The 20,440-nt window shown below is 37.7% G+C and overlaps 1 protein-coding gene across 1 annotated transcript in view; it reads right to left on the bottom strand.

Annotated features, from left to right (window-relative positions):
- Nucleotides 1–4,335: 4,335 nt before the first annotated feature.
- The window catches only part of LOC149783861 (uncharacterized), a 93,590-nt gene continuing 77,485 nt past the window's right edge, over nucleotides 4,336–20,440 (bottom strand). Inside the window, exon 3 of the mRNA XM_089932923.1 lies at nucleotides 4,336–7,374. Coding sequence (XP_089789049.1) covers nucleotides 6,407–7,374 — 968 coding nt within the window. The 3' untranslated portion in view covers nucleotides 4,336–6,406. The remainder of the gene's footprint in view (nucleotides 7,375–20,440) is intronic.

Below are 20,440 nucleotides of genomic sequence, written 5' to 3'. Positions count from 1 at the left end.
CATTTAATATTTTCATTAAAAAAATCACATGCATGTTGTGAAATAAATGTAAAACAAACTGTTTCATCATTTTCAAAAGAATGTTATGAATAACCATTGATATAGTTTTAAAACTGTCTTTATAATTATGTTACAGATCACATCATCTGTCACTTTATTGGTAACAATCTAAAAACAAAAACCAGTCTCGTCACAATTAAAAATATCCTGGCTGTCATATCCCCTGCATATATTGTTTAGTCTTTTGTTGCAATCTTCGACAACTTCATTATTAACATCAGCTGATTCTCCGCTAAGAACAGAACACTTAATATTGTGTTGCACTTGAAATCTGTGCAACCATCCGTTACTTGCAGTAAAGTCATCATATCCCAATTCAACTGAAAAAATATTTGCTTTTTCTTGTCATTCAAGTCAGGATACAAACATCCCCTTCCTCAAACAATCTTCCTTTCTCCGTCCATTTCACCTTCCCACTTCTGCAGAATTGTTTCCTTATCTTTCATGATATTGTTTATTTGAGTCTTTCCGACATTAGTTTTCTGCAAGGATCCTCGATCCCCCTCGGTCGGTTGAATTATTTTCACTTTCTCTTCTAAACTGAGAATTTTCTTCTCCTCGATGACATTCTGATCTTTTGGCAGTAAGTTATTCATGTTGCCAACTACAATACTGATAAAACATTTTTTATGCATCTAAACAAATCGACATGTTTTTAAAGGAAGTGATCTTGTCACATGATTTGCTAGTCGCAGTCTGGTACCCTAGTGTTTTTATACATTTCTTTACACTAAGTAAGAGAAGCCAAAATGGCTTCGATATGTACCATCAACATCATGCAGATTTTGACCTCGCGGCCGTTAGGATTTGTAATCTTGACAATTGTTGTCAGTAGTAATAGCCACTAATTATCAAAGTGAACAAGCTCAACATCTTACTAAGGGAAGCCATAAAGGCTATCAAACCATTTTCCTGCTGACTTGTGTATTGTACATCGATGCTGCCACTTTTCAGCTGTTACTACTGTTCAGTAATTGTAATCTTAACAATTATCAGAGTGACTAAACTGGACATCTTATGATAACACAGCAGTATGGCTAATTGGATTACATGTACTTACCCTTTTGTATGGATTAAAATTAGTCTTTTTCGGCTTAATGGAATAAATGTGGCTTCTTGTGAGGCGTAAATGATATAATATTAACCTTAGTGATACATGTACTTTAATCAAACTTCTTTCAGTAATGAAAACCTGACATCAGTAAACTGAAATTGGATTACTAGACTTACGTTATGAATAAAATACTGGTTCTGGATACATATTAAAATAAAATGCGGCCGCTTTTGAGGGGTAAATTTTATATGATTGTACTAATATGTTGGCCGCTGGTTGTGTTAGCCATGTGGCCTTTCGTGAGGGGTACTTTTGAACACAAACTCGTTGGTGCCAACAAAGAAAATAAAGAAAACTCTTTATTGCCGCGAGTCGGTCTCGAGCTAATCTAACGGAATATGCTTATCCAATGTTGGCCATTATTGTTAACTTAAATTTTTAATTCACAGCAGCAGAGGGGGCGACGACAACAAAACGCAGCAACAACGGCGACAACAACGGCGTAGGGTTAGCCCTCCATTTTGACGTTTGGAGGCTTCTAAAAAGTTGTAGGATTCAGCCCCATCTGGGGACGACGACAACAAAACGCAGCGACAATTACGTGTGCAACGAAGCGTCGGTTTTATAAAGGGTTTATTTCGGCGTTTGGAGGCTTCTAAAAGTTGTGGGATTCGCCCCCTCTGCTGCTATTCGTGTAAAGTGTATGTGTCAAGCAGAATTCTAACAGAATGTATATTTATTACGGTCTAATACAGCGCAACCACCTTCACTATAGAAATATCGAATGTTTTTTATTTGCTCTGTAGTTTAAAGTGTCACTGCCGGATGATTAAGATCATTGAAATGTGTGACACTTATTACACATACGTGTGCGTTTGTCATTTCTTCTACACAAATAGATTTACTTGATGCATTATAGGATTCCAACGGTGCTGAGATGCTTAAATTATCGCAGTTTTCATTTTCTTTTCTAGTCTTTAGTTTCTGTTTTTGAAAGTCGTCATCAGATTCCTTATTTCATGTCTTTCCGTAACATTTATTGTATTCATCTCTTCTTTAAATGCGTCATGCACAGATTTCTTTGTTCTTGATTGTGTCCAACATAAATTCTTGTCTTTAAGAATAGCCAACTGCTTTGACTTCCGAAATGCTGCCAGGATGTCCAAGGGGTGGGGGTGGGGTCATCCTCCCGGTTGCTCGAAAATAAGTTGAGTATGGGGAGTGAAACAAAACTGGGATAGGGGGGTAACTGTCATAGTTCAACATTTACCAAAACACTTCAATATCCATTTATCTTTCTACCAGCTATATTCTGTCCTATCGAAATGAAAACCTTTAAATGATGATGCCTTGTGTAAGCATCACCATTATTTTTAGAACCCCTGGTGAAGAGGCATATAGTTTGCTAGCTTAGTCACCTGGAACAAGTTTGGAAACTGTTCTTTATGGTTGTGATGTACAATTTTCCACAACTCACAGGTATAGTCTTTTGGACACTTTAGTGCCTAAAATAAGATTTTTCACTTACAAAAGCTCTCTAAAGTTTTAAGTTTCTTGAATCAGTGCTTTACTGACTACTATGCCATATTACCATGTGTGTAATAATGCTGTACCATGATTTACATCATTAATGCTGTAGTGCGGTTGTTGAGAATTAGGTATTTTAATCAAATACATATATTTACTTCCTCATTTTAGTTTCCGGGCTATATGTAGCTATGCTCGTTAATTTTAATTATGCAATTTTATGAAGAACTGGTTTGGATTTACCAGGGTCTCATAATTACATAGAATGAATGTTTTTTTCCTTTTACTTGTAAAACCTAAGATATTAAGCAAAAAATGGATTAAAACTGCAAACTAAAAGTTGAGTGTAACCAAAATTTCCGGAATTTGTAGACAAGCAAGTAGACCCTAGCTTTTTTCTAACATTTCTGGTCGCGGAGAAATGTCAGAAAGAAAGCGGATATCTATTTGCTCGTCTATGTGAATTTGGAGATCGCAGTTTTCTCATTACAAAAAAGGAATTTGCAAATAAAGAAAACGCCTTTTATAATACTTTAATCTTAAGAAAGGTTGATATCACCCTATATTTCTTCAGTTTTAATGAAGACGGTGCAAATTGTTGTCAAATCTCTAGGCTATCTAGGATAATTTGTCAGTAAATCGTCCCCGATTGTACATTAAATTTCATCTTGGATTCATTTACTAGGAAATAAAAAACATAATCTAGGTGAATCAAACTATATAAATTACATTTTTGTTTCAATTGCACAAATTCTTGTACCTCAAAATTGAGTAGTTAATTATAAGTCAAGATATTATTGGAAATCACTCCTCATGCATCAAAAGGGATTAATCTGTGTTTATAAGTTCAAATATTTGTACTAACAGTTGCCAAATGATCATTACAGAATGTTTACCTCCTAAGCTTGTCATCAGACCTAATAAAATTAATTAGTTGGAATAGTTATGAATTTATTAAATTATGCGATGATTTTGGTCAAAAGGTTGCCGTGCATATTTCCAATAATATGATATACATCTTGTGGCAGTATTTGCTGAATGAAATCATGATCTAATATGAACTACACTGTTATTTGGCCATTTTGGATTTTCTAGGCAGCCTGTATTTTAAACACGCATTTGGAAAACTTCATGATGCAGGCTTCAAACTATTATAGAATACTTTAGCCAGTACCCAATGTGCTAATTAAACTAAGTGAAGAAAAATAGTGTGCATGTGTCAATTAAAAACTTTGACATGATGTCATCCCTGACATTCATCCAAACACCCCTGACTTGTTCAACAGGTGATTGATCAGTGTTTATCCTTTTAGATGTTATCATTGTTAGCAAAGAAAGTCCTTCTAGCCTGCTATTTTATTGTAAAAACAAAATGTTCATAACCAATAACATGCTGAAATGTATTCCCAAGATTTTCCAAGATTCATTTTGAGAAAATATCTGATGTTAAAACTAGGCACTTGTCAGGCAAGATGAAGGACAAGAACCGAGTGAACCAAAGTTTTCCAACTATTGGAACTGGGCTTCAAGCCTCTTGCATCTCATATGCAGAAATTGTCAAAGATACCATGTTAATGGGGCACTATGAATGATTGCTTCATGTGGATAATGATAATGGCAGATTTGCTAGCATATGACAGAAAGTCAAACCATACCGCCACTCATCATACAGTGTAAAATAAACTACTCCAAAGTACAAGTTTTCATATTTTATTTTCAAAGGAAACAATAAAACTGAATGACTTTTAATAAAAAAGGTGAAATATCAGTGACTTTCAGGGCACTGAATTGAGGAAATTATTCTCAAAGACTTTCAATAACCTTTAATTACCATGCAGACCCTGTCAAAGCCATAGTTGTCAGGTTTCAATGTCCAAAAGTGAGTTGTCAATATGTGTTAATAGTCACAACAACAACCTCCCTAAAAACATTTCCTTTATGCAGTAGAAGAAGAAAATGTGTTCTTGTAGAGATAGGAAATGATAAACAATTTATTTCCAGAATATTAAATGTTATAGAAAAAGACGAAGTCAAGCGTTTTGATACAAATAGACGTATCAATTAATTACTGTACAATCAATCATTATTATTAAAAAATCTGCAATGCAGACTTTAAGGCCAGGTTACATATGACATTCAACTTCATCATGAATCTGAAAAATCGAATAAATAATTTTTGTCTTGCAAGCTAAGAACTATGTGAAACTTATTACCAAAGTGGTAATTATATTGATCTATCAGCTAATTTTTCTTAGGTTTTATGGGACCGTTTCTCATAATCACAGGCATCACAAAAACCAATTGTATGATTAGTGATGTTACCTTAATACAGATTCTTGCTTGTTAATAATGATCTACTTTGAAAATAAATTGGTTAACAAGTATATAACTAATTTCTTTTAGGTAAAGTCTTTGTTTGAGATTATCGTTATCCTTTCATCACCATTTTAAGATCTGTTTCAAGTCCTCTCTTGTTTTATTTTCCTTGGATTACATTTGATTTTTATGACTGCATATTTTAAAAGAAATGAAATAGCAAAAGGTAATGTGCAAAATCTCAAACCAAACATGTAAGGGGCCCAGAGTGGACAAGTGGTCTAAAGCTCTGTCCGTTAAGGATCACTGCCATCACACCTCTGTCTGTGTGGGTTCGAGTCTTGGATTCAGCCAATGTGGGAATGTGAGAAAGCTTGTCAGTAGCTTCTCATGGGTTGGTGGTTCTTTCCGGGGTTTTCCTTTGTTCTTCCTCCACCATTAATACTGGCCACCATGTATAGCCTATGATGTCCACTAAAAATGGCATAAAACCCTACAACAACAACAACCAAACATGTAAATTTTGGCAAAGAAAGTGTATTTTTCATATTTATTACTGTCAAATAAGTATTCAAATTTCATAGATATTGACATACAACTGAAATACAGTTTTGCAGAAATGTTTGCAATCAACATGGTCAGGTGATGATGAAATGACTGTTATTGTATGAGCATTGTAAGATCTAAATGTAATGAATGATTTTACCTGAATTTAATGTTAGAATGGCTAGAACAATAAAAAATAAATAAAATTATCACTGAACAGTCTGTTATCATTTTTCTGTTGGAATTTGGGTATTACCTTTCAATTCAGTGTTTTTGTAATCAAAATTTACTGTAGTCAGGATTCCAGGTCACAAATTTTGGAACTCAAGGTTAAATGACTAACTGTCAAGGAATGTACAAGTTACTATAACTGTGTGCATTTTACCAAATTAATTTTTGTCAAAATTCATGCTGATTCTTACTAATGCCTTTGTTCATACAATTTAAATTTTCTAGTATAAAGTTGTCACTGTGAGACAATTTGCATGTTTTGCATACAAAGACATCTACCAATGTAGTCTTCTAGGCAATTCTAACCATGGCCTCCAAGATGGCTGGGCCTCACATTATAGCTGTACCTGCAATCACTAGATGTGCCACTGCCATGCAGTTCCCTATTATGTTTTCCTATAAATATCCTATAACATTTTGTCCATGTTTTGGTCCTATTAAATTCCTATTGAACAGTTTCATGTTGCATAGGAAAATAGTGCTTGGATAAATAATAGGACTTTAATTTCCTAGAAATGCCCTACTACTGACTCCAGGAACCTAAAGGAATCTTGTAGGATCCTATAGGTTTTCTACAGGGTTCAGTAGGAGGATTCTGGGTGGAAATTGTGTATCATCAGATGCTTTATTAGAACTCTATCATTACTAAATATTTTATCACATATTCCACACTTAAATGATTTTTTCTGCAATATGTATCCTCATGTGTTTCTTCAGAATTCCAATCTGACAAAACGTTTCATCACATACTTCACACTTAAATGTTTTTTCTCCAGTATGAACTCTCATATGCTGATTCAGATTTCCAATGCGACTAAACCTTTTATCACATACTTCACACTTAAATGTTTTTTCTCCAGTGTGAACCTTCATGTGCTGATTCAGATTTCCAGTGTGAATAAACCTTTTATTACATACTTCACACTTAAAAGGTTTTTCTCCAGTATGTGTCCTCATGTGTATCATTAGCTGTCCACCATAAGTAAACTTTTTATTACATACTTCACACTCAAATGGTTTTTCTCCAGTATGAACTGTCATGTGCTGATTCAGATTTCCACTGTGACTAAACCTTTTATTACACACTTCACATGTAAAAGGTTGTTCTCCAGTATGAGTCCTCATGTGCATCATTAGCTGTCCACTGAGAGTAAACTTTTTATTACATACTTCACACTTAAATGGTTTTTCTCCAGTATGAACCTTCATGTGCTGATTCAGATTTCCAATGTGACTAAACCTTTTATTACACACTTCACACTTAAAAGGTTTTTCTCCAGTATGTGTCCTCATGTGCATCATTATCTGTCCACCATAAGTAAACTTTTTATTACATACTTCACACTCAAATGGTTTTTCTCCAGTATGAACTGCCATGTGCTGATTCAGATTTCCAGTGTGAATAAACCTTTTATCACAAACTTCACACTTAAAAGGGTGTTCTCCAGTATGTGTCCTCTTATGCATCATTAGTTGTCCACCATAAGTAAACGTTTTATTACATACTTCACACTTGAATGGTTTTTCTCCAGTATGTATCATGTGCTGATTCATATTTCCCTTTGTATCACATACTTCACACTTGAATGGTTTCTGTACAGTATGAACATTCGTGTGCTTAGTCAAATCTCCAGTCCGGCAAAGCATTTAGAACATATTTCGCAACTACAAGGCTTTTCCCCTGTATGTATTCTCGTGTGATGATTCAGAGATCCACTCTGACTAAACATTTTATAACACATTTCACACTTATATGATTTTTCTCCAGTATGTATCCTCGTGTGCTGATTAAGATTTCCACTGAGACTAAACCTTTTGTAAACATTTTTTCTCGTACTTCACACTTATCTGGTTCTCATTCAGATCTGCGCTGATACCAAACTTTTATTATACAACATCACACAGTATAGGTTTTTCTCCTGCGTATCCAGTCATACTTCCATACTTCACATTTAAATGGTTCCTTTCAAACGCTGATACGTACTTGAAATTTACGTCAAGCATGCACACCTTCCGGCTATTGGACAATTCGGCCCAACTTGGACCGAAAATAAGACAATCCGGCCCAACTTGGACCGAAAATAAGACAATTTCGGCCCAACTCGAAAGACAATTCGGCCCAATTTTATAATACAACTTACAACATTTTTAACAAGTATTTATTTTTAACATATATTTTGACAATTCTTATATAATATGTTTTTACCGTATTATCAAAATCCTTGCATTAGGTTACTTAATTATTCATTCTCATTTTAATTAGGTTTTACAAATTAGAATAGAATACAATTTTACAATAGAATAGGTTGAGGATAAAATTTGAAACATTTGGTGAACTAGATAAATGTTTCCGGAAGTTATAATGGTTAGGAGCTTTCTGATATCTTTAGGAAAACCGTTCCAAAGAAAAATATTACTGTGGAGAAAGGACGCCTGATAAAAAGAAGTATCGTAGAGATTGACGTGATGCTTTGAGAGTTATGTAGACAATAATGAGATGCATCATATCTCCTGTGGAAGAAGGTCGATTTAGTTAGGCACGTGCCCACTTGGTCTCAAAATCTTAATTCTCAAGCAAAATACATACGTTACAAGAGATCTTATCGTATTTGAACGTATTTGTTATGATTTACAAATAAAATGATACCTGGAAAATGGTTGAAAATTGCATAATTAGGTATTTTGCGATAATTTCACATAAATTTAATTCAGAACATTATTCCGTTTTGCTATTATGAGTTACGAAAAAGACAGATAAATGTGCATAACGTAAGGTGCATCTTTACCAAAATTTATCGTATTTTAAATTTAATTTAAATTGATAATAATGAATACTCAAAATATCAAAAACATTTTACGTTGTCAAATTAATACCATTCTAATCATAACTGTTTCCGATTCAAAATATAAGCACGAAAGTTTACAATGTGTATGCCTTTTTAGTCACTCCAAAAATATAACGTATGTATCATTAACATACGACAAAAGACTGTTTATTAAATCTGTAATCGTTTTCACCCAGTTTTCTTGGTTCCCTTTCGGTCATGAAAATATGGCATGAAATTATTACAAATATGTTTCATTAACCATATTAAACACGTACATTCCTCATTGTAGTTATTTCTCCTGTATGTGACAGCTGAACATCAACCTTATTCACGTGATAATTGATCTGATATAATCAGTATGACTTATTTTACATTTGATAAGAAGATAAAATGAATATACTTAATTAAGTGCTTTCACGAAATTATTTAAATAAAAATAAAAAAAAACAATGTATTTTATAAAATGTTTTGTAACTTAAAATGGTAACGTATGTGTCGTAGTGTGAAACACGGATATATTTTAAAGTTCAAACAACTTAAATGTACACTTTTGTGTGCAATTAAAATGGCCTGAACATATATACACTCTCACATATAGAAAACAACATTTTTAGCCTTTAAAAGTGAGGAGTCCCCTTACGTGTACTGTTTAGGTAACGCATGTATTTCACTAACGTGAAGAAAATACATTGTTAATTAATTCCATTTCGGCATCAGACATTTTGAATATTCAACCCATAAATAATCTGATGTAGAACACGGCGTCATTTTAGAGAACGAGACTGCTTTGACGCATTTGTTTCAGACAAAACTGCATTGCATACAAGAAGTGTTCGTCTTGCAAGTTTCCGTCTTCATGGGATCAGATATAAATTTTACTTAGTCGCTCAAATTTCGTATTTTTTGTCTTTATCTTACGTCCCAGGTTTGAAACGTCAGATTTCAGAATACCTATATTTTTGTGGGCACGCGCAAGAGCCCTACGCCTCATCATCTGAAAACATTTTCCTTTGTTACTTTTAGTGATAACGTGTCAGCGACATTGATTTGTGCCTCACTAGTGAATTTGGGTGTCAGAAGCATTTAATCGATGCAGCTTCAATTTTAATGTGTTTCTCCAATCTGACCGTATCTTCAGTAAATGATTGTCAAGACTTGGGAAACATATTCTAATATGTGACATATGAAAAGAGTCTATATATATATATATATATATATATATATATATATATATATATATATATATATATATATGTATATATATATATATATATATATATATATATAATTAGACCAAAGCTTCCTGCAAAAAGAAGTTTTAGTCAAGCACAATATGTATGTATGTATGTATGTGTGTTGATATGTATGTGCACTCAAGCTGGTGAGTCTTATGTATACGGGCTCAGATGTATTTTGCGTTGTTTCACTTTATCCCTTTCTGGCAATTATTTTGTTTCTCATTTGAGAGAGAGAGAGAGAGAGAGAGAGAGAGTCACACACAAGGACAACTAAACTGACAAAATGCTCGGCATTTCTCTCTCTCCTTTCTCGCCCTCAGACACACACACACACACACACACACACACACACACACACATATATATATATATATATATATATATATATATATATATATATATATATATATATATATATATATATATATATATCTTACATGGTATCTACTTGCTGTTTGAAGAAAAATATCTTTATACAACTATCGTAAAGTTGGGCCGAATTGTCTTTCCAGTTGGGCTGAATTGTCTTATTTTCGGTCCAAGTTGGGCCGAATTGTCTATAAGTCACACCTTCCATAGTTGCTCTGCAGTATGTTGATAATGAAACACCAATAGTCGGCTAAGAAGAGCTAGCCTCCCATAGCAGTAGACACGTGGGTTCAAGGCAAGTATGATATCTCAAAAACGGCTTGGATGACAACTATTCTAAATTACATCAAGCTATTTAGCAGACAATGTTTTTTAATTTTTCATCCAGGGAAACGGCTTGCGTTTGCATTGTGAGCACCATTTGCTGTCAAAAATGGCCTTCGGATGTGAAAAATACATGTACGAAATAGGGGTTGGGGTACATAAACTTATTCTTCTATAAACTGCCATTGACTTCTCTGGTCAAGGGGATAATATTATTATGCTTTGTTTTAATATAGGTATTTACAAATATTGACCTTTTAAGCTTCACTTGTGTATTTGATTTTTTATGATTTTCTCATCTAAACTCAAGCAGTCTGTTTAGCAATGTACCATCTGCATATCGCCCTTGCCACAGTACTAAACCTACTCTTCTAAAAGTAGTTGATGACATTTTCTCTGCGTTGGTTAGCGGAAAGATCAGTGCTCACCCTCCTTGATTTGTCTGCAGCATTTGACCCAATAGACCATGATATATTACTTCACCGTCTCCAGCATGTATTTGGCAATCATGATACAGCCTTACTGTGGTTCAAGTCCTACTTGGTCAACAGGACACAAATTCTATCTGCAAATGGAAATGGAATACACTCCAGCCCAGTTGATCTATGTTGTGGTGTTCCACAGGGGTCTGTTCTTGGACCTGTTCTCTTCATTCTGTACACTCAGTCGCTCTCAAGCGTCATAGATCATCATCCAGTGTCTCACCAATTGTAGACTGATGACACCCAAATATACAAATCTAGCCGCCCAACTGAAGTTGATGCTACCATCCAAGGTGAAGAGAGGTTCATTCCTGATGTGAAATCATGGATGACACGTAACAAGCTGCAGGTGAATGATGATAAAATTGAGGCCATTCTGATCACAACACAAAGACTTTCTCATTCACATCCTTTACCTCAAACAATATATATCAGCAACACCAACATTACATTCACACAATCAGTACGAAACCTAGGTGTTACTCTGGACAGTACTCTCACATTGCACCAACATGTCATGAATATATGCATGGCTGCATATCTTGAGCTGAGACGCATCAGCTCAATTCGCATATATCTTTCAGTTGATGCCACTAAAACAATTGTGTGTTGATTAGTACTTTCAAGACTGGACTATTGTAACTCAATTCTGTCTTGTTCATCTCAATATCTGCTCCAGAAACTTCAAAAAGTTCAAAACACAGCTGCTCGGATCATACTTAGAGTACCTCGATCAGAGCACACCTCCCCGCTGCTTTGTATCCTACACTGGCTATCCATTCGACCCAGAATCAAACACAATGTTTTTCTCTTTGCTACGTTTCACTGTCGGACGCTAGTCCAACATACCTATCCGACCTTACCCATGTGTACACACCAGCAAGATACTTGTCCGACCTTACCCATGTGTATACACCAGCAAGATACTTGCGCTCCTCTTCTGACAATCATATACTCATTATTCCCACTATGAAAACAAAGTCATATGGATAGACAGCATTCTTTTGCATACCAGTGCCCAGCAACGTGAAATGAATTGGCCACTGAACTTAGACACAAAGACACAGTGATCACATTCAAGAGGGCTGTCAAAACTAACTTATTTCGACTGCAAGAACAAACTTAAAGACCTAATAATGTTTTCTACCTTAAATATTCTCTGCATGTTTTTATAATGTTTTTAATTTCATTGTGTTTGTTTTTGTAATCATATTATTATATGTTTTGTACCTTATAGGTGTTGTCTAATGTTGTAAAGCGCTTAGAGCTTCTATACAAAGTCCTCATTATTATTATTATTATTATTATTAGTATTATACTAGGTCGTAGTCCTACATGTAAGACCTGACGCTGATATTTATGGTTTGGGCGTCAGGGTCTTACTACCTAACTAACAGCGCTGTGTAGTGTGTTTCGATGTCGACTAACATTGTAACAAAAGTAAAATTTTCAGGAATATCTCACACAACTGGCAACTAAAATAACGGTGCTTTTCTACAGTGTAAAGTAATAATGTTTTAGTCAGACTTTACTTACTATGATGTCTTTTCTCTAATAAATTCAAATTCTCACAAAAGAATTGGAACTGTTGTCAAGTTTCTTTGGCCTATATTTCAGTTGACTGGAAAGCGATGAAAGTAGTGAATGGGGGCACCCTACGGACAATGGGAATTAGCATTAAAAAACCCCTTGGGCAAATCTACGGACAATGGAAATTTAACATGGAGAAAAATCGTGGGCAAATCTACGGACAAGGGGAATTAACATGGGAATAAATCGTGGGCCACTCTACGGACAAGGGGAATTTAACATGGTGATAAATCGTGGGTCACTCTACGGACAAGGGGAATTTAACATGGGATTTTTTTTTTTTAAATTTTTAAAAAAAATAAAATAAAATAAAAAAGGGGTAGGCAATTGAAAGGCTATCTCTTTTCGAGAAATATGGCTGGCCCTGAAAAGGGCCTTTGGGTTTTCTTCTTCTTCTGCTTCTAATTTCTTCTTTTCCTCCACCAACTTCTTATTTTCTCACCTACACTCTTTTTCTTCTTTTTTTTCTCCTCCTCTTCTTTCTTCTCTTCCTCCTCTTCTTCTTTCTTCCTCTTCTCATTTTCTTCTTCTTTTTCAATTTTTTCATTCCATGCTCTCATCCTTGTCCTTTCTTCTTCATCCTCCTTCTCCTCCTTTATTTCCTTCATTACACCACTTATCATATCCTTTGCTTTTCTTAAATTATTAATTTCCATTTTTACTCTATGCGGACTATAAGAATAGTGATCTTCAACTAGTCGTACGAGCATTTGTTCTATCATTCCCAAATTGTCAAGGACGTCTTGCAATGATTGAAATTTATCCAGGTGGTTTGAAGCCATCTTCTATGAAGAATGGTTTGAACGACGAATACTGTGGGTTCTTATACTTAAAGCGCGTACGTGAAGGAAAACATCCCCCTAAAAACATAAAATGGATCTTACCTAGATCATGACCCAACAACGCGCGTACGTGAAGGAAAACATCCCCCTACTTTTTCATTTCATATAATATAACCCAAACCATACTCTCCACATACGCTAAGAAACCCATAATCTACTATTCACACAAACATACCTGAGCTCTTACAAACACACAAACACATACCCTCACATCTTTTAAAAAGAGTTAGTGTTTATTTTCACACTACTCTACCTACACACATTGGCAAAATTGATCGTTATTTCTTTTCTAGAGTATTGGGTAGCCCTGAAAAGGGCTGTTTAGGTTGGAATTTCATGGACACCTGGTTAATGGTGGCACCTTCCAGGCCTAGCGCCACATACACACCTTATCCCCCAGTTACTTTTTACCTTTTGGGGGGAGAGAGCAGAGGCAGGATATGTCACTTCAGAATCCCAATTTTCGCTCTCTGGGATTTTGAAATTTCTTCTCTCCTTTTCCTCCTCTTCTTTGTTTCTTCTTTCCTCTTTATATCTTCTTTCTTCTTCTTCTTTATATCTTCTCTCCTCCTCTTCTTTGTTTCTTCTTTCCTCCTCTCTTATTCTTCCCTCCTCGACAATGGCTTCCGCGGCCAGTTCATTTAATATGCGCCTGGCATATTCCAGATGCACATGAAGCTCCAACAGTTTCTCCAGTCTCGTGTTCATTTTTGGTGTTGATCAATCAACAAGGGTAGCTGGACTGCCGAACGAGTTTCAATTTATACTGAAAGCGCGGACGTGAAGGAAAACATCCCCCTAAAAACATAAAATTCATCTTACCTAGATCATGACCATAAAAACAACAACAACAACAACGCGCCGACCTAAAAGAAACACTCGCTCACTTTTTATGCTACTCATCACTTCAATAGACTATCCACATACGCAAGGCAATCCAATCTAACCCCAAATATACACCTCAAACAGCCCTAAAAACCAAACATCATTTTAATCTACTATCCACACCAACCTATTTTATCACTTACAAACACAAACACACAAACTCATACCCTCACATTTTTTAAGAAAGAGTTAGTGTTTATTTTCACACTACTCTACCTACACACATTGGCAAATCAATCGTTATTTCTTTTCTAGAGTATTGGGTAGCCCTGAAAAGGGCTGTTTTTTTGTTTTGCTATGGCATTCTTTTTTAGTTTCTAAGAATGCGATGTCCTCTGAGGATAGACTTTCTGGCGATAGGTCTGCTTCTTCGGAAAGAGAAGAAGAATTCTTTGGTGTCGATACGACAATCGACAAAGCCTCTCTCAGCTTCAGGTTGCTGCTGCTGTTGCTGCTGTTGTTGTTGCTGCTGTCTCTGAAGTCTGTACTTCTCTGTCCATTCTTCTTTCTCCCTGTTCATTTCTTCTCTGAAGAGCTCTTCTATCAGGTCTTCAGTGATTTTTAACATTCTCACATTCTCTATTTCTTCTGGCTTCGGTATCAGACTGTGTCTGACCCTATGCAAATTCACGTAGGCTTCGTTGAGCTTAGCTAGTTTGGAGCACATCTTCTTAGGAGGATGAGTCGACAATGGATGGCTAGACTGGGAACAACCCGGTTCTTAAAGTGAAAGCGCGGACGTGAAGGAAAACATCCCACACACGGTTTTCGAGCCGCAACGTTCATGAGAGGGATAGTAAGAAATGAAAGAGCATCAATCCAACATTCTTATAGCTAAACAAAAGACAAAGGCATTTTTTCTAAACACAACATTTTTTATTCAAAAAATCACTTAACACTAAACAACAACATTTTTAACAATAATCCAACACTATAACATCAAACAATTTTTTTCAAATCACAAACATTTTTTTCTTCAAATACAATCTACTTTAAACAAGGCTGACAACGTTGTGAATGAAATTGTGATTTCCACTGTTGGAAATCATTAGGCCATTGATGGACACTACGTTTCCTAGCTTGAGACAAAAGATAAGCATAATGGTCACAAAACCATCGATCTACTTTCACATCGTTTCTAGCAGAAGAACGAGGATCAAAATGAGTCACTAAATGTTCTAAGGAATAGCCCAGGCTGCGATGATGCAAAAAATACACACAATATTGTCCACACACCAAGGAATCTGTGCCTTGTAATTTCACGTTATTGAATCGGGTGGTTTGAGCATTTCTTCTCATAAAGTCGATGATATCGTCTTCCAAAGGGGGCAATCCGTACGAATCGAAATATTCCACACAGCCTTCTTGAGGAAAGTAGACGGCTACCCAGTGGGTTCCTGGGAGATGACTATCGTCCGTGTTGATCACGTAAGCTTGATGGTCTTTAGGTTTGCGATGAGGGAGTTCATCTTTAGCACAGACGACAGGATTCCAAGAAGACGTATACGAACTGTGGTTCAAAAGGTAATAAAGTTCCCAGGTATCCATTGTTTTTGTGTTTGTTTTCTTCTTCACAGGTAATAATACGTCGTCAATTCGATCCTGACTTTTTGCTTGAAAATGTCTGACGAATAAACGGTTATTCGTTCTGTTTCCTCACTCTGATTCAGGAGAGTTTCGATACGATGGATCTCTTGAGTGGTTAATGGTGGACAAGAATGTTCACGCAAGTCTTTATACCACTGGTGCAACACGTCTTTGTTCGAGATGAGACTCCAAGCTTCGTCCAGATACTCGTCCAATTTTTCTTCTTGACTCAACATCAGGCATTTATCGTGTTGAATTTGACTGGGATGATCGTTTTGACATCCATAGCAATTTTTCTTGATCAATTCCGTCATTTTGTCGACCAAGTGTTTGGCAAAACAGGAGACTAAATGGGCTTCTTGTTCTGGCCATCTTGACTTCATCAAAACTTCTTCGTCTTTGTCTTGAGATTCTTCTCCTTCCACGGTCTCCTTACATTCCATCTCCAAAGTTTCTCCACTAGGTAAAGAGGGACAACAGTCTTCCATGGCTTTCTAATAATCTAGGATGACTTCTCTCAAACTGTTGATTTCTATGGTATTATCGAATTCTGCATACAGGATGACGTTCACCGTTACATCAGGGTCTCGGTTTGCAAACTGAATTTCCACACGAATCTGGCCTGATTTTATAGGGTGGAAATGTCCCTCGTCGCTGCCTTGGTCTGGAGTGAAATCGAAAGCCCACAAAGCATAGCCTCCTACATAATCCTCGTACGTAATACCGTGACTGGTGTTGGTTCCTAACTGACCGGTGGCTTCGTACAGGGACAAGTACGATCTCAAGTAATTCTTCTTCTCAAAGTCAGGCTCAAAGGGTCGGGTACACAAGGTCTTGCCATCGCGACTGACTTCGATCTTGGACACGCCAAAGTGTTGAAAGTAGAAAGGATTTTTAGCCAAAGCTCCGTTGAAGGCTTCATTTTCGACGATACCAACGATCAAACGCTTGGGTAGCTGTCCTTGGAACAGATGATCTTCGATCATGGATCGTTGTCCCTTGGGAATGGTGAAGGTTTTCACTTCCACGCGTCGTATGGGATACTTGGCTGTCGTTCTGCTCAACGTTTGACTGATGTCGTTACCCACTTTAGGTAACACTTCCACACGACGTACGTAGAGCCTGGCTTCCTCGATGACAGTTTTGCAAACAGTATTACCTATCAAATGGAAAGCGGCACTGCTCCGATTCAGTCTCAGGCGGACATTGACCCCGTTTAGTAAATATTTCTCTTGCAACCACATGTCCAGATGTAAACGATCCATCAGTTCTAAACTCTGTCCATCTTTGATTCTCTTTCTTCGTTCTATAAATCCGTCATTGTTTTCTTTCTTTTCATCAGTTTCTAAATTTTCAAACTTTTCAGCTTCGTCAGCTTCCCATACCACACAGGCATTGAGATGAGTGTTCTTGGCGTCTATTCCGTACGTCAAGAGATTTTCCAGGTACGCTCGATAAGGGTAAGTATCCATGCTGCTGCTGACCAGTTTGTTGTTCAAGTACAAGTCCACTCCGCTAAACAAGGAATGCATGAAATTGTTGACGGGAGCTATTACCTCATCGCCATCTAGGGTCGAATTGTCCTCATCGACAAGTTTGACTTTCAAGTACAAGTAACTGCTATTCAGATCGATGTAATCTTCGGGCTGTCCTTTGATTTCAAACTCGATGGGAGCGGAATCGGTCAGTGAGGAGACGGGGTGAAATTCCACCCACTGGGATTCTTGCATGGTCATCATGGTAGGGGGCATGGCAAACAGATCCAGTTCCGTCTTGGAACAAGCGCAAGATTCTCGGTACATCATATTTTTTTGTCTCTTTTCTCAATAATCAAAAACGTCTAAGTCTCGAACGGTTCTTCTTTTCTTGGCCTTTCTCGCTTGAAGTCTGGTGAAAGGGTGTTTTCTTCGTCGTCTCTTTCTGCCCTGTCCTTGCTGAATGCCTGACTCGGTAGCGTGCAGGGCATTTATAGGTGTTTCTCGTTGGCCTAAAATGTCTTTGCCCGTTTGCAGCAAGACATTTTTGCCTGCCCTCATGAAGGCTTCTTTAGGGTTTTGTTTGTCGATGATGACATTTTGGAGAAATTCTTTGCCTTGCGTCAGTGCCGCATCTTTCAAGGCGTGCAATCCGCGTGTCACCATCGGTTTCAACACCGGGGCCACCGAACGAAAGGCCGATTTTAACATGTCTCCTAAACCGTGTCCTCGCTGTCGAGCCACCCCTCGGTACACTGGATACATGACTTACTTACGAATCGTGAGAGAACCGTTTTCGAAAATGGAGTTTCACCGTGACTTTTCCTTTGGTGAATGGAATATTTTGTCCCAAATCTCCTTTTATAGCAATGTTGACCGTGTCCAAATACGACTTGCTGACAGGCAAATAGTGAGGATGGACAAATTCGCGGTGGACGTGGTAAGTGTTTCCACCTTCTTCGTCAGCGTTCGTGGCAGAATCCACTTTGAAAGGAATGACACGCAGTAACGGTACGGAGGTGTGTCCCACCACGTTGTACTCCACCACATCGGAATACACGAACATCAAATTCAGTCCTTGGTTCAGTTCTACCGGGGCACGAAATAACTTGCTAAAAGACTCGTTGTCGTAAACGATGGGTAATTCGTTTTTCTTGAGCATGGCCTTTCTCATGTCCATGTCTCCGCCCAACATGTCAAACAATTCAGGACAAAATAAAATGGACAGGATTTTACTTCGTTCAAATTTCATCAAGAAGCGACGAGCTGCTTTGTGGTACTCCATGGTGACACTTTTGTTGACATGCTCTAAAGCTTTCAGAAACACGACATTAAACCTGGAGGTTATGGTGCTGACCAAATGTTGACCACTAAAATAATAGCCTGGGGGAATGAACAAGTGATAGATGGTGTACTTTTGTGCACGGGTTTTCTTGTCATATTTGACATTGCTATCCATCCACTGTTGCATTTGCTCGTCATGAACTTCCACATCAAAAACATTTTGATTGGGAAGGACATTGAGGACTTGGGTTGGGTGAATCATTTCCACTAAAGCCACTTCCCAATGGGCTTCGTGATCTAAGGGGATGGCTTGAGGTAATTTGGCCGTGTAACAGCACAACGTGTTATTGGGAAACACCTCCATGGAACTGTCACTGGGTAAGGTCAAGTAAAATTGGTTTTGGTGACTCATAATTCTAGAGTTCTGTGGCTGTCCGAGGGGATATTACTGGACGTCAGAGGCGTGTCTCCACCCAAAATGGGGTTCTGGTTGTGACTGGCACTGGCACTGGACACAACGTTCCCGTTCGAGGAGAATTTCAGGGAGGGATTGGGAAGCAGGTAACCGATGCAACTGCTCAATAAAATGGTCCACAATTGTTTGTCTCCTTGTTGCAAACTCAAATTGGCGATGGCTGCCCCGATGACACAATACACCACGAAGATTTGGCAGAAAAAGACGATTTGCGTTTTAGGCACACGTTCTCCACACCACACCCACAAGGGTTGTTTTTGTAAATCTTGCACAGAAGAACTAGGGGAAGAAGGACTGGTCGACGTAGCTGCGTCTGCTGCTGTGTGAAAGGGCATGATGGTCACTTCTTCTTTTTATAGTCGATGACTTGCGAAGCGTCGATCCAAGAATCGAAACTGGGTGGATATCCTTTCCAACGTACTTTGACTTCTTTGACACGTCGTTTGCCCACTTTACGGGTTCTGCGTTCGAGAATGCTTTCGATGTCGTACACGTCGTCTTCTTTTTTGGTGACACGTTGTAACTCGGGCAAATAAAACGTTCCTTTGAGTACTTCTCCGTTCATGTCTTCCAATTTATAGACGGCAGGATGACGACCATGCACTCGTCCAGTGACGCGAAACAATTCGGTCGTCCAGTTAGGTAAGTAACCTTTGTCGAAAGTGCGTTTGGTTTTGCCAATGCGCACCCAATCTCCTACGGTCAACTCTCCACTTTTCTTGGGGACAGCCCTCGTCGGGGACGTACCAAACAGGCGCTCAAACACCAGCACTTCGTTCTCGGGAGTCACGTCTTGCGGGGCACGTCCGATGCTTCGATGGTAAGATTGGTTGTACGCTTGCACCAGGTGAGGTAAGATGTCGATGTACTTCAGAGTGTGGTGATGCGTAAAATATTTCCACATGCGTTCTTTCAAAGTGCGTTGAAAACGTTCCACGATGCTGGCTTTGGTTTCGGGATTCTCGGTGGTAAAAAAATGAATGTCACGTTTCTTTAATTCTTTTTGGAAAGCCTGGTTCAGAAATTCGGTGCCTTTGTCCGTTTGCCATCGAAGAGGGTGACGGCCGCTTTGTTTCAACACCCGTTGCAGGGCTCGCACTAACTCGCTGCTGGATTTGGAAGTCAAGGGCACGACCCAGGCAAATTTGGAAAAGACGTCGATGACACAAAACAAATATTTGTAGCCACGATTGTAGCTGGCTAAATGAGAGACATCGGCTAAATCGGCTTGCCATTGATGATCGATGCCTTCCACTCGGGTGCGACTTCTGGCAAACTTGCGTCGAATGGGTTTGTGTAAAGTGTAGGTAGCTTGTTCTTGTAACCA

Source organism: Sinohyriopsis cumingii, chromosome 14, assembly GCF_028554795.1.
Source record: "Sinohyriopsis cumingii isolate HCF-2022 chromosome 14, ASM2855479v2, whole genome shotgun sequence".
NCBI lineage: Eukaryota > Metazoa > Mollusca > Bivalvia > Unionida > Unionidae > Sinohyriopsis > Sinohyriopsis cumingii.
This window is presented reverse-complemented; position numbering and strand designations above follow the sequence as displayed.